Source organism: Dipodomys spectabilis, unplaced genomic scaffold (genome assembly GCF_019054845.1).
Source record: "Dipodomys spectabilis isolate Male_0828 unplaced genomic scaffold, ASM1905484v1 ptg000009l, whole genome shotgun sequence".
NCBI lineage: Eukaryota > Metazoa > Chordata > Mammalia > Rodentia > Heteromyidae > Dipodomys > Dipodomys spectabilis.
In genome coordinates, this window is record NW_024870686.1 from 7,751,413 (window position 1) to 7,767,587 (window position 16,175).

The 16,175-nt window shown below is 34.6% G+C and overlaps 1 protein-coding gene across 1 annotated transcript in view; it reads right to left on the reverse strand.

The window, feature by feature from the left end:
- Positions 1–16,175, reverse strand: part of Tnks (tankyrase) — a 142,279-nt gene that overhangs the window by 47,497 nt on the left and 78,607 nt on the right. The window contains exons 4-5 of the mRNA XM_042700029.1: positions 11,085–11,121; positions 10,364–10,439 (exon numbers count right to left, since the gene is read on the reverse strand). Coding sequence (XP_042555963.1) covers positions 10,364–10,439; positions 11,085–11,121 — 113 coding nt within the window. The remainder of the gene's footprint in view (positions 1–10,363; positions 10,440–11,084; positions 11,122–16,175) is intronic.

The window sequence follows — 16,175 nt, forward strand, 5'->3', positions numbered from 1 at the left end:
GCTTGATAAGAAATGTAATCATTATCTTGCCCATGTAATTGTAACCCCTCTGTATAGTATTTTCACAATTAAAAAAAAAAAAGAATGTTTCTATGTATCACTAAAAGATAGTCAATGTGGTTTCTTCTTGAACTAATCCCCTTCAGCAACTTCACCTGCTACTTGCAGACTTCTTACCTGACTACCTTCCTATTTACCTTGTAGTTGGGCAATATTCATTCTTAAAGTGTGACACCCTAAACAAGGCACTAAATCAAAATAGAAACTGATCTAAACCAATGAATGACCTCTCTTAAGTCTCAGTTATTCATAGTGAATGCTTTAACACGTCTTGGGAGGCTGCACTATACTGTTTACAGCTTCTTCCAAATAAGATTCTATGAATTCTAGATATATTTTGTGAGTAGACAGGGATAATAATTGATATATTATAGTCTCCAGATGTTTTTCCAAAGACATACTCATCTTCAGGAGGAAATTTCAGGTTTTTGAAAGGTTACAGAAGGCTATAAAACAAGCATTCCATTATTTCAAATGGAAAAATGTGTTTGTTGTTGTTGTTGTTGTAGGTCACAGGGCTTGAACTCAGGGCTTGGGCACTGTCCCTCAGCTCTTCAGCTCAAGGTGAATGCTCTACTGCTTGAGCCACAGCGCCACTTCTGGTTTTCTAGTACCTTATGGGAGATGAGTCTCACGGACTTTCCTGCCTGGGCTGGCTTTGAACCGTGATCCTCAGATCTCAGCCTCCTGAGTAGCTAGGATTACAGGCGTGAGCCACCGGCTCTCGGCATTAAATGTACATTTGTTTTTTGGTTTTTTTTTTTTGGTCAGTCATGGGGCTTGAACTCTGGGTCTGGGCGCTGTCCCTCAGCTCTTCAGCTCAAGGCGAGTGCTCTACCACTTGAGCCACAGCGCCACTGGAAAAAAATGTATTTTTAAGTAAGAATATAAAGAATTTTCTTTATTTTAAGTGTACATATTAGGAAGAAAAAAAAAGAAAAAAGCAATGAAAAACAAAAGAACAGGAATCTCAAAGGATAATCTTTGTTAGAAAAGAATTCTGAATGCCAACTTAATTCAATTTTAACTTAACATTATCACTGTGGAAACTCCAAGGGGATTCTCCAGCAGCTAGCAATTTGCATTTCTCTTTTCCAGTCTCAGCTTTCCAGAATCAGCAAAAGAACTAAAGTGTATGAATGGAAATGAGTGTCTAGTGTACTACTTTCACAGAGGTCCTATGAGGGTGAGGGAGCTTGCTACTCTCAAGGTGCAATGTTAGTTTTTTGGTGTTTAAATGAGACACAGCTGTTTAGGGAAACAAGATTTCTTGGTCTGATGGTAACCTATTTCACAGCTTGAAAAAAATGTTCACATCTTTCTATAATCAGTATTTGCAATCTTAGGTTTTCATAGGCAAGTTTCAAAGATTCTAAGTAACATACAATAAATAGATGATTTGTCCCTGAAAGAGGAAACAAGTTGTTTGTACTAACTGGAACTTAAAGATTACATAGGAAGGAAACATTCTATAGTAGAGTAGGTAGATCATCACTAAGTAGACTTTTAATGTAAACTAGGAGATTGGAAAATTCCTTTAATTCATCTGAGTGTAGTTGAGACCTCTAGGACTTTGGAAACAGACAAATCTAGGTTCCTTCACAGTCCTTGATAAAGTCCTTGTTGTTTCTAGATTTACACATATGAAAGCAGAAGCCAAAGGATGCCAGAACAGAGCTAATTCTATTTCCTGCCCACAGCCTTCTTTTCAATTCTAACAAGGTATTCAACCTTCTTTGAAAACAGGAGATTATTTTAATGCAAGTATTGATGGCACTCAAGAGTTAAGCATTATATTACTTCTAAAAATTAAAGCATCTTTACAAAAGAAAAATTAAAATGTGAAGGACTATACATTTACAATTAGTCTCCTAAATTTACTAGTTTGGCTAGTAAAATATGCTCTTCAAAGTGACTATACATGTTATTTATAGTATGTTTTACAAGTTTACTACTGATGCCATTCTTTTTTTTTTTTTGGGGGGGGGGGGGGAGGTCTGGTCATGGGGCCTGAACTCTGGGCCTGGGTGCTGTCCCTCAGCTCTTCAGCTCAAGGCGAGTGCTCTACCACTTGAGCCACAGCGCCACTTCCGGTTTTCTAGTGGTTTATTGGAGATAAGAGTCTCACAGACTGGCTTTGAACCATGATCCTCAGATCTCAGCCTCCTGAGTAGCTAGGATTATAGGCATGAGCCACCAGCTTAAAGTTCATTCTTTAAATATAGGGTCATTCTTAAAGGATTTAAGAACTTTTGCTGAGTATTAGTATCAAGTGTTATTAAATAGTTTGTTGTAAAGACAGTACGAAATCATAATCATTACAGCCTATTTCTAGCTCTGCATCATATAATATTTTATACACAAAACATGTGGAAGTTAAAGCATAATGAAACACCCACCTACCACCCTGTTCAACTGCTAATAAGGGATATTAGCAGTATCCAAAGCTTCCTTAAATGTTTCTTAATGTACTCTGCAGCTGTAATCTACCTTGCTAAGATAAAAGTTTGGACAAAAATACTTTAAACTTAAAGATTATAACTTTGAGTGTGTGTGCTGGTCCTGGGGCTTGAACTCAGGGCTTGAGCACTACCTTGAACTCTTTTGCTCAAAGCTAGCACTCTACCACTGAAGCCAAAGTTCCACTTCTGGCATTTTGGATTAGAGTCTTCTGGACTTTATTGCCCAGGTTGGCCTCGAACTGTGATCCTCAGATCTCAGCTTTCTGGGTACTCAGGATTACAGGTGTGAGCCACCAGCACCTGCTTGAGTTTGTAACAATTTTAAAGCAAATGCTTAAGTGTCATTTTTTAAGACTGTAATAGTGAATCAAGGAGTTCACAGATAAATGATTTAGTACTCACTCTCTTCCTGTCACTCAACTGGTCTACTTGTGGGAAATTTCAGGCAAACTATGCTTCTGGATATAAATGCAGGAGAATTCAAATCTAATAGGAGGATGGCTAAATAGAGGTAAAATGGACAACCAAGTTTTATCATCTGCTTTCTAACTGCAGTCCCCTTATATTCAAGTCATTTTTCAGATAGAAAGAGCTAAGTTGGCAGGGGTATTAATGACCACATCAGTAAAAATGTCATGCTTGACTAAACAGTGATTGTTTCTGTGGTAATTATTCCTGAACAAAAATTTTTAAATAGATATTGTGAAATTTTAAAAAAAGATTTATTGTTACAACGTAAATATATATACAAGAGCACAAAGCTTTCTCAACATAAGCAGGCAAGAAAAATTACACTAATGGATTTCTGCATTATAGTATGATAGACATAGCTCAGCAAGACACACTCTAAAAAAGTGATTTGATTAGATATATAATTAAATCTAAAGTACTTCAAGAATTCTCTGATGGAGAGTTAACTAATTTTGACCTGTTTGTAATCCCAAGTAACTAGGAACCAAAAAAGTGGGAAGCTTAATAATTTTTTTAAAAAATGGCATGACTTTGTACCCAGCAAGTTTTGGCAAGAACAAGGAAGATAATAAGGGCAGTAAGGCCAAGAAAATAAACTTTGTTCTAAACACTGTTCTGCTTAGTGTGATGCTACCTATCCAACCATGTATTACTGTCACTACTGCTAAATTAGCTGAAAACTAAGTAATAAAATATACTGTAGGCTAGAATTGAATCCCTTCATATTTTGGTTTTAAAAAACAAGATACAATAAAACTTTCTAGAATCATATAGCTAATAAGAGTTAACATTTGGTCTTCTAGATTCAAGTTCTTGCTTTTTCCCATAACATCATGATTTCAAAAGATACACTAAGGGGTGGGGGAAAGCAAACGACAATAAGATACAACTTGAAAATAAGTAGACATATCTTAATAAGTAAATATATTTGGTAACTATTTAGAAATCCTCACTTATCCTTTAAGGTAGCTATGGAAAAATTATTCAGTAATCTGTCTGAAAACAGATGCGCTCTTTCTTGCTTATGATTGAGTTGTTTTTCTTAGTCAGTTACTTATTACTACATAACAACCATCCAACAATGGTGTGCTACCTAGGAAGTTCTGCTCTATGTAGTATGAGCTAATGTGCGAGGACAGTGATGTCACCTAGAGGTTGGACTCAAGTGAGGCCAGAATGTCTGTGAGGCCTAGACAGGATCATTGACAAGCTTGACTGGGAGTTCAGGAGATACTGCTGGCTAGAGACTCAGTTATTTTCCAAGTGGACTTCACTAGACAGTTACTTAGGCTGCCTGTGGCTGGGTTCCAGTAGCCACCAAGCCAATCCAGGGCTTGTCTTGAAATGGACACAGATTATTTCCACCTTCTTTTATTCATCTAACCAGTCCCAGAAAAGATCAGAGTCAGAGTGGGAGGGAACTAGATAAGGGCGTGAATAATAAGAAGCATGGGTCACTAAGAGGACTCACAGTAACGATATACCACGTAATGATAGTTAAGTCCTCTCCAAGATGATATTTAGAGAAACTGTAAGAGGGAGCTGTTGGACCAAAAACAATGAGAAATTCTATTCAAATGTATATAATCCTAAAACTTAAACATAGGTAGAAAAAAATTACAGCAATTGCATCTTTCCTGTTCCTCATGGGTGTTTTCAAGTGAATACTGTGGCATTATTTTCAGCCAAATGTTAATTTTTAATGAGTATGTTGTGTTTTTCCCCCTTTACAAAAGTCTGAACTTAGCGCTTTGTGCTTGCTAGGCAGGAGCTGTTACTTGAGCTACAACCTCAGCCTTTGGCTTTTATTCTTTTTAATAGGTAGCTAGGATAAGGGACATGCCATCACACCCAGCTTTTATTGGTTGAGATGATGTCTTGTGAGCCTTTTGCCTGGGGTTGCCTCAAATTGTGATCTGACTGCTGTCTCCCAAGTGGCTAGGATTACAGGCATGAGCCACCACAGTCAGTAAATAGATGTTCGTTTCTTCTTCTTCTTCTTTTTTAATGGTTTATTTTGTTTTGTTTGGTGCTGGATGCTCCCTTAGCTTTTTCACTCAGGCAAGTGCTCTACCACTTAAGCCACAGCTCTACTTCTTGGCTTTTTTAGTGGTTTATTGGTGATAGGAGTCTCTTGAAGTTTTCCTGCCTAAGCTAGCATTGAACCTCAATTCTCAGATCAGCCTCTTGAGTAGCTAGGATTATAGATATGAGCCACTGGTGTCTGGTGAATATGTACTTTTAAATGGCACTATATCTCAAAACCATTTCTGAGTTTGTAAGTTACTAATTTAAAGTTCGTGGTAAATAGAGTTTGAAGGGAAGGTCAAACTCCAAAAGAATCAATTCAATTATATGTTTTGTAGATTATTTGATAACCTCCAGCTTATTTTACTTGAAATTTGAAATTGTATTTCTTTTCCACTGCATTATGTGTAACCATAAACTTCATGTATTTTATGCAATAACCATAAATTATTAAAATGTTCAACACTTTCTTGCAAATTTGTTTTTTTCTTTATGAAATAGTTTACTATTTGTTAAACACAAATTTGAGATGTATAAAACAGTCACACCCTTGTAGCTTATTTTATTCAAAAGTTACAAATATTGATAAGAAGAACAATTTAAGTAAAGATGCAAAGAATGTTGATATATGTATCTGACTAGTCTAAACATGTTCAAAAGTTTCAAACAAATGATCAAAGCAGTAAAGTCTAATTTACTGAGGTTCTACTGTGTGTTAGTCATGTCAACTCACCCTATTAAATGTTTTGTGCAATGGGTGTGCTATCCTCATTTAAAAATGAGTAAACTAAGAATTCTATAGCCACTGTTACCCACTTTGAAAGAGGAAGAGCCAAGAATAAAAACCAATCTTTCTGACCTTGTAATATATTTGCTCTTTCAAGTAGAACATAGTTTGTTCATGATGTCTTCAAGGTATGACACAAAATTCTACTTTATTTCTCATTGATATCCATGTGAAAGTACTTTTAAATACCAGTTTTCTCTGCTCCCAGTCTTATTCATTATTATTTTATGGAAGCAAACATTGTACAGTAGAAATCTGACATTTTAAAGCAAGCTTTCAGTTAATTTTTCTGAATTAAATCATGTGCTTCCAATTGCCTGTCTGTCTCTTTCAGAAAAGCATATAGTCTAATGCTTAAAAAAAGATCTAAAATCTCCTCACCTTCACTTTATAAACAACAGGAGGAATATATCTTTTTGGGGACATTAGCTTCGATGCCTGGACAATGTCTTAATCATTCAATCAACTTATGAGCTCTTTGTAAGCAAGTATCATTAGCTATACATTTATTTATCTTCCCATTGGTATTAGAGTTTTGTTGAATAAAAACAAATGAAAATGAGCAAAAACAAACTTGAAATATCAGAATTACATGGAATATCTTATAAAGTGGAACCAATCAAGTATTAACTATTATCATTATTTGGTAAGATATAATCAAAGCAGTAGAAGGCACAGTAGATGTATATAAAGTTATATATTCTTCTTATTGAGGAACTATATATACAGTTATCTTACTTCTTATCTAATCGTTATAAAAGAGAAATGAATTTAAGTCACTCGTTTGGGAAGGAACTAAAGAATGCAAAGAAAAAGGAATAATACATAGAAGGACAAAATAAAACTCTCAAAATGGATGAATATTAAAATAAATTTGAGATATCATCAATTATTTTCATTATAGTAAAAGTATACTTACAAAAATACTAACAACAAGAAAACACTACTACATAAAATTTAGAAATCAAAACAAGGATTCAACACTGGTAATTTCTAATCAAACATCTAACACTGATAAAAACTAAGAGAATATAGAAATAAAATGGTCTAAGTTTTTTCATAAATACTTCCATCTCTTGTAAATACTGGTTCCTCTGAATTTAGATAATTAGCGCAATGTATTAAAATCAAGTGTTAGGAAATTTCATGATTTCTCCTATAACAACTTTTATTTTTGAAATGAACTATTAAATTGCATCTAAACTTGGATTACAATTTAATTATACTCAATGCTTCTTAAGGCTTCATAAAGTAATTTTTCCAACCTTTAAAAAAAATAAAAAACAAAATGGTCTAGAAGGAAAATAGGCTGTTTTAAAGTTCTGGTAGTCTTCACTACAAGTAGGAGTCATGGAATGTAAAATCTGACTATAATGGACAGGAGATGGAAAAGAGAAAAAATTATATTCATCTGCTGTATTTCTAAAGTAGCTGTCATTAAAAACATGAATATAATTGTATGAAGATGGCATTTTAGAACAAAATATTTCTCAAAATGTTTTGCCTTTGTTCTTTTTTAATGAACTACCGAACTACCTAGAGTAGTCAAACTGAAATTTTGATTTACATGCAAAATGGTAAATCAAATTTATAGGCGGTATTAGTTTCAACTGGGGTCCTTTACTATGTATGAGAAACCAGACCAAAATGGAGTTATTCATGTTAGAGTTCCATGCCAACAAGCCTGAACTGAGTTCTTTATCTGACTTTCTGGGAAATCAGGGTAAAAAGAGAGAATGATGGCCAAATCCCCAAACAGATCACTTTCAGCTAGCATGAAAAATAAGTTTTCTTTTCTTCAACCTTTCCAGAATGAGTAACTTCGACATGACCAATCTACTTTTTGTTTTCTTTACTTACCTCAGCTAAGAAGAGTATTCTATTTTGTAGAATATTCTATTTTGTAGAGGTGTTTTATAATTCTTGAATCACAAAACCCAATTTAAACTTTATTTTTGAGACAGGGTTTTGTTATGTAGCCTCAAATTCTAGATCCTCCTATCTCAGCCTCCCAAGTGTTGAGATTATAGGCATGCACTGTGGTGCCTGACAATAAACATTTTATCTTTTGACAAAAGTGAAAGCACATAGATATGCCACTATTTTCAGAATTCTATAGGCTGCAAAAACAAATGTCTGTGGGAAATCAAAATATATATATATAAAATTAGTCACCAATTCACAGCAAAGAGCTACAAATCTATTTACCCTCTCATTGTACAATCCCACACATTACATTAAAAAGGAACACTAAATTCTCAAACCCCTACACATCTCAAAGTAAATTCTCCACCTACAAAGCACTCTAAGAGGAATATTTTTTTTTATCCCAAAGCGCTACTGAATTAACATTTCCATAGACTCTTTAAATTTACAAACCAAGGCTTGTAGTAAAAACCAAGAGAACAGAATTCATCTAAATGGTGAAACAGTCCTTTGGAATACTTCTAAAAAAGGATGAGGTCTTATAACATGTTCTATATTTGCTTGACTGCACATAAAATAGTACCTTGATTCTCTCATTAATATGATGGCAGAATTCCTCATTTTAGCTAAGCATTTGAAAATATACTAAATATCTGAGATAGATACTTGTTATTCAACAGCTAGATGTGCTTACATTTTTTTTCCTGACATTACCATCAAGAAAGCAGAAGATTGTGTCATAATGAATGGCTCTTAAACTCAATCTCCACTATTTCTGAAAACATTTATGTTTGGTTTTGCTGCAAGTAGTACACTGAACAATAATTATCTGTGCCAGAAATGAGGATAAACTCTAAATACAATTCCACTTAACCTATGACATTTTACTTGTTTCATATGTAACAACTATAAATGACTCCATATGATACACGCATAGCATTAAAATCTAATAAATGTTGAGTCTAATTTTCTTTATCTATCTAATTTAAAAACTGAAAATCTAAAGTATAAAAGTATATTCTGGAAGAGCATCATTTTATTTATACATCAGTAACCTTCCAGTGTGTTCATTAAAATGCTCTATACATTAAAATACCAGTTCTCCCTCATGTTATTCAATTAATAAACAATAAAATAACACAAAGTAATAGTAGCAGAAAATATAAAACCTCCTATTTCCACATTTCTATATAACTTTCTAAATAACAAAGAATGAAGATAATTTTCTCACTCAGAGAATAAAATTATGTTTATCATAGGACAACAGAGTTGTAGCTTAAGCTGCTACATGCAAAGTGCCATGCTTGGTCCTGTTCAAAATACTAAACAGCAGAACAGAAAAAAAAAAATGTATGAACAACTGCAATGTGTAGAATCCTTTGCCAAATGTCACAGAATACAGAAAAGCAGCTGCAGAATTTAAGTAAGAAATATATTGGCTTCTCCTTTGAGGAGAAGGAAAAATAACAGTGTTCTATACACTTGTATAGGGAAGAAAGCAAAGAGAAGAGGTGACTTATTAAGAAGCAGTGATTCTGCTACTTTATCATGATTTTCTTTCTACACTAGAAAAGAAGCTATCGGGGTATAAGAGTAAGAATGAAAGAATAAGCTGTGATAGAAACTGACTCCTGAGATAGCAATTTCACACAAATTCAATAGTATTTAAATGGCTATGGAAAACTGAAGTATGCTAGGCATTAAAAGATGTGTCTAAACACTACCGCTACACTAACCGTAGATGAGAAGGCCTTTTTTACACAATCATAGAAGTTACTTCATCTACTCCTAGAATTCAAATAAAATATGGATCTTCAAGACCCATATGAGTTTTAAAATCCCCAAAGCAACTTCAAAATGAAAGGAAAATAAGGAGTTAAAACACTTCCCTAAAGTCAGAAATAGTACTGGGTAAATCTCCCCTGGTTTACAGAAGCAGGGAATGCTCTGTTTTTCAGTCTATTAGGTAAATCACTGAAAAACTTTGCAGTCAATTACTAAGGATGTAAAGGTTCACACTTGGATGTATATTCAAGAAGAATACGAAGCAGACAGTGCACATTTTATACATTCCCTCATATGTATGCCAACTGTACACATTGTACAACATTTCTCTCTTAATCTATTTTCTTTCAATGTCACAGTTAGAACTTAGTAAATAAAAATTAACAAGCAGAGCTGTTACATATACCTAAAAATCATTACTATTTTTTCAGCTTTAATGAAACAAGTACTAATATCTAGCAAACAAATTATGCTAAATAAGAAATAAAAAATGCGAATGTTCTAACAAAAATGAGTAAATAGGGCATACATCTTTTCAATCTCCATTATTATATACAGAAATATGTGCTAATTTTAGTCACTGGCAAAGCTGCAACTTTCAGTATCTGACATTTAAGAGAAAATCTTACTTAAGATCCATGCTTCACCAGCTCTGTGAACATGTCACAACTGCCAATAACAGAGCTGGATTTCATTGTATAGGAAAAAGATACTAGAGTAAAAGTATAAGTATGTATGTGTGTCTATATGCATAGAGATAGGTGTATACATATGCATGTCTACTTCAACATTTTCAATATAAAGCAAGAAATGATTGGAGGAAATTACATTTGAAAGAACTTACCTTTCGCCCATCACTTGCATGGCAATTCACATTTAGAGGAGTCAGTAAAGCCATTAGTTTTTCTTCATTACCGCTCCTACAAAAAGGTAGTAAGTAAATTTCTATAAGATACCGAGCTTCTTATGCATATTTATAGATATATTTTCACAAAAGGGTGGAAAATAGGGCTTTGCTTTAATTTATTATGTGAATCAAAATGAATCCCTAACAATATTCAATTAATTCTTGCTATTCATTATGTAGTGATATATCTTGGATAATGTAGCTTTCTATATTTTTAAAGAATTATAACAAACTTTATTCTGACTAATGATTTAAAACACTGCAGTTAAAAGATACATACAATCTGTTATTTAAATTATACATAGCAAGGAACAACAACAAAAATCAGGTGAGGATTTTAACATTTACTTTATACCCTTCATTAAGCTTTGCTGGAAAATCTTCAGATCAGAATGAGGCTTGCCAACTAAGATTTGTAGGTACATTAAGAAATGTTCCAAATAAAATTAACCTTGTAATCATTATCTAGTGAAAGATACTGTCATATTTACTAACCATGTAAAGTATACAAATATTTAGTATAAGTGTCTATCCATATTATTGCCTAAAATCCCAGCAAGACAATAACACGTTATAATTTTCATAGTCCTCCACCTGCCCTCCCCGTTTTCTCTCTTAAATGCATTATACTCACTTAAAAATGAATGGAATCACTTACCTAGCAGCTTCTAGGAGTTCGTCTTTCTTGTATTCACCTAGATGATTGCAAAATATCATGCTGTTAGCATTTGGCAGAAGACAGATTAAGAAATGCAGTAGGCAGCAAATAGAGAATTAAATAGGGAAGAAGAGAAAAAGAGAGTCCACACCCCGCTGGGTGATGGAGCCGTGACGTTAGCCAGCTTGTGAAGGCAGCATCACCAGTGCCTTGGAGACGGGCAGCAAATTGACGCAGCTTCTTGTCCAATCCTCAGATGAAATAGCTTTCTTCAGACAACCAATGAATGCTAAATCTCATGTCCAGAAACACATTCCCTCTGATAACAGCATGCCAGCTGAAGACAATGTCCCCTCCCCCCTTTTCTATTCAGGCTGTCACAGTAAACTTGTGAAGCATAATACATTCTGAGACAAAAGCAAAATAATGTGGCTCTTTAAAGGTATAAATTACTAGTCTTGAAAAAAAAGCCCTCAGTTTTATTTGTAACGACATGAAAGTTCTTTTTTTTTTTTTTAATTAATTACCATCGTTGAGCTTTCTACCAGTAGAAAATGCAAATATCAGAACCATGAAGCCCCTGCCTCGCGAGGGAAGGTCTGTAGACTACAAATACGTGAACTACGTACCAAATGCTATGAACCTCTTGGAGGCAGCGCTCCAAAACCAAAACAGGGAACGTATTCTTAAATGGCAGTAATAAACTAATGTGTATTAAGCCTTTATACTTTATATATCTTCCACAGGAAATTGACAAGTCACAATTCTCAAAAATAGTTTTTAAAGCAGGTTGAGGTCTTTGAGAATGAGTAGATACTCAATTATTGTGACATGGGTAATTTTCCCCCTTGTATAATTTCACAAGGAATTTTTCAAAATATATCACAGACTAAAAATAAAAATATATCTAAAAATACATAGTAACGTATTTCTTAGGGTATTTAAGATCTAATAAGTTTGTTTTGCAAGCAAGTGCAATTGAAGGACATTGAATCTTAATAATACAGTGTTTGTTCATTCATTAAATAAAGAACAGCCAGGACTATGATTCAGCTACAATAACTGACTCAGTTGGCTATATCATAATTACACAGTGTTTTAACAAATCATTACATGAATACAAATATTAAGTATATAATGCTATTTTAAGTGAAAAGAGTCTAACATGAAATAACTAAAGTATTTTTTAAGATCTTATGTGAAAATACTAATTTCTTCATACTTTGTTTCTACTTTGCTATAAGAATGATTCAAATACAATAATGATACCTCAAGATCACAAATCACATGTTTAAATTCCATAATCCATTATTAGCAGATATTCTTTAGCCTCTTAGATTAAGACTAGGTTAAAACCTACAGAGTATAACCATGTTACTTTCAGATGAGGAAGCAGTTCAATGCCTATTCTTTTCTAAATGGAAATATTATATGCTAATAAAGCCACAGGTTTCACAATATATAACGATAAGCTAGAATGTACAATTTCATGATCACAGAATTAGTCATTCCAATTTTTTCATAAAATATATTCCATGTTCTTTAACAACATAAAAGCAATATTATTATATCCTCTAGCCAACAAGTCTCACATATATTCCTTAAACAAACATTTTAGGTAGTAATATGGGAAATGAATAGGTAGAGACACAGATGTTAAGAGTCAATCAAAAAAGTCCCTTGTGAGAAAAATATCAAAGCCCTCCTTACAATTATTTGCCTGAGAAGTCAAGACCTAAGCAAATCAAATTACAGAATGTATTTATAAAAGTCACTCATTCATTTGAAAAGCCTATATGCCAGATTCAAAGATAAGACATAATCATCTCTAACCTTAAGGAGTATTATTTTATTGAAAGTTATATAAGTAAATGTATGATTACAGTATGGTTATACTATTATATATTATGATCATATGGTTATAAAAATCTTACAAAATGTTATTATGAGTTTACTGGCTAGTCTAAGTGGGAATAATAAGAGGCAGGTTAGTTGTGATTGAGGAAGCCTTCTTGGAAGAGGAGACACCAGAGCAAAGTGTCAAAGAAAGAAGTGATTTTTAGGGGAATAGAGTATGGGCGAAGAAAGCAACTGCACAGATAGAAATGCAAAGGGAAATGGTACTTCTAAAATATCAAATATGAATCAGAGAACACCTGCAGGATCATGAGTAAGGATGAGGCACAAAATAAATTAAAGGATCATGAATGATTCCCTAGGTTGAGAAATCTGAACTTTCTTCTGAAAGCAGTAATACTGAAATATACAAGGGGGTAGGGAGATAAAGTACATTTAAACATCTGCAATATTTGTGATTATATAAAATACAAACTGCTCTTGGACAGGAAAGAAGGGGGACAGGAAACAAGAAATGGAGGGGAAGAAAGGAAGGAGAAAGGAAGAGGTAGAGGGAAAGAACAGACACAGTGTCAGAGAACTGAGCTGTGACCACAAAGCAATTATATCGTGTGGTAAATATACATTCTTTGATGTTATTCAGTAAAAATATAGTAACATTGTGAACAGGAAGTGACTATGATTGAAATTTCAGTCATGGTGAATCATGACTCCAATAAGCTAGGTAATAAACAGGGCAAAGTATCAAAGTTCAAATCAGTCTTTCTCTATACACTTCTCTCATGCATAGCTTATTGATATTTTCACCCAAAGTCACATTTCTGCAAAATGTTATTCCTTCCGAGATAAGCTGATAATAAGGTAAAGCTTTCAGAAGGAAATAAAAATATAACTATATCCAACAGAGCCAGACACAGGTATTACAAATGACTTTTTACTCTTACTGTTACAGATCCTAGTAGTATAATCAGCTTTTCTGCAATACATTCCAGCATCCACTATCTGGTGCCCAAGGACCACAATCCATAAACAGCTGAAGCCATTTTTCAAATGCTACCTTGCAGGAACAACTAATATAATGAATTGAGAGCCCTTCACGCACTCTGACAACAAATCTGACTACTTACTAATAGCCAAACCACCAGATCTGTTTCATTTTAGCTGAGAAACTGAAAATATTCTGGCTGAGACTGATCCCCATGGAGCATTTATATTCTTTAATAACATCTCGATAAAAACTAGCAATAGATCAGCTAGAAAGGAAACTAGGCAATTATAGTCAAGATAATAGCAGCCAGATGTGGAAAAAATAAATAGCTTAAAATATTTTTATTTATAAAGTGAAGCAAAAATAAGTTAGACACAAAGTTTACTTTCTGAAATCTGAACTGTCGCTATTATCAAGTAATTAATAATACACGTAAATATACAGATTAAACATTTTTAAAAAGCCATGTTGCTAGGCTCCAGTGGCTCATGCCTATAATTCTAGGAGGCTGAGATCTTAGGATCAGGATCCAAAGCCAGCTCAGGCATGAAAGTCCATGAGACTCTTATCTCCAATACCAAAAGAACTAGAAGTGGAGCTGTGGCTCATGTGATAGAGCACTAGCTTTGAGTAAAAAAGCTCAGGGACATGCCCAGGCCTAGTTCAAGTAGGAAAGAAAGAAAGAAAAAATGAGAGAGAGAGAGAGAGAGAGAAAGAAAGAGAGAGAGGGAGGGAGGGAGGGAGGGAGGGAGGGAGGGAGGGAGGAAGAGAAAGGCAGGCCTAAGCCTAGTTATTTCATTCATTCATTCATTCATTCATTGTTTGTTCATTCCTTCATTGTGTGGGTAGTGGTCCTGGTGCTTGAACTCGGGGTCTGGGCATTGTCCCTAAGTTTTTTTTCCCCCTTAAATCTAGTACTCTACCACTTGAACCACAGCTCCACATCTGGCTTTTTGGTATTAACTGGAGATAAGCACTTCATGGACTATTCTGCCTAGGCTGGCTTCAAACCTCAATCCTTACATCTCAGTCTCCTGAGTATCTAGGATAACAGGTGTGAGCCATTGGTGCCTGGTGACTGCTCTTCCTTTCTTTCTTTCTTTCTTGCAGGGTGACTGCCCTTCCTCCCTCTCTCCCTTCCCTTTCCTCCCTCGCTTCCCTCTCTCCCCTCCCTCCCTCCCTCCCTCCCCTTTCTTGTCAGTCGTGGGGCCTGAACTCTGGGCCTTAGGTACTGTCCCTCAGCTCTTCAGCTCAAGGCAAGCGCTCTACTACTTGAGCCACAGCGCTACTTCTGGCTTTTTCTGCTTATATGGTGCTGAGGAATCGAATGCAGGGTCTCATGCATGCAAGGCAAACACTGTGCCACCACTGAGCCACCTTCCCAGCCCCTGCTCTTTATTTTTGAAATAGAAATAACCTCTCTATCACTTAGTGTGCAGGAAAATTGTCTTTTGAATATAAATGGGGGAAAACTGACTACTGACTTCTCTCAATTTTGACAGAGTAAGTGGCTTTTGCCAGTTGGCTCCAACAAACCAGATATAGGTTTGTAAAAAGTGAGTCACATGAGCTTTTTGAGCTGGAATAACAAGAAAAGATTATGAATGTGAAATCAAATTCCTAAGTAGTAAGGGACTACAAAAGAATTTTGACCTCTGTTTTCTCAGCTTTCACATCACATAATGCACACATCTACCAATGCCCTTTTGCTTTATAGGAAATGCAGATATGGCAACTGGAAAGTCACCTTCTCCCTACCACCTTTACCCGCAGTTTCATAATCACTCTAAGAGACCATCTACCATATAGTTGCTTATGGTCAATCAAACTGGTATGAAGCAGTTAAATGGATCATCTAAGTTTAACTGAGTATTATCCACTAGTCTGTCAGGCTCTGAACTAATATGTGAGCACAAAAACTGCTAAATCTAAGCTTTAAAAGAAGTGGTGTAAGCAAAAGAGAGAAAATAAGAATAGCAAGAATACAATTGTTTACAGCAAAGACAATCACTAGTTTTAAACTACTTTAACATAACAAGCCAAATTTTCATACCAGAACTACTTAAAAGCACTTGAACTTTCAGATGAGCTTGTAAGTACTGGTCAGTGGGCCAAGGAAAAATGATTAAAGAAAATTCATTCTAGATCTCTTCAAATGATCAATGCATTTTCCATAATGTGATTTAATTTCTGAACTTAGGAGATATCTCAAGGGAAGAGCTATGTAAAGATTTCAGACAAGCATC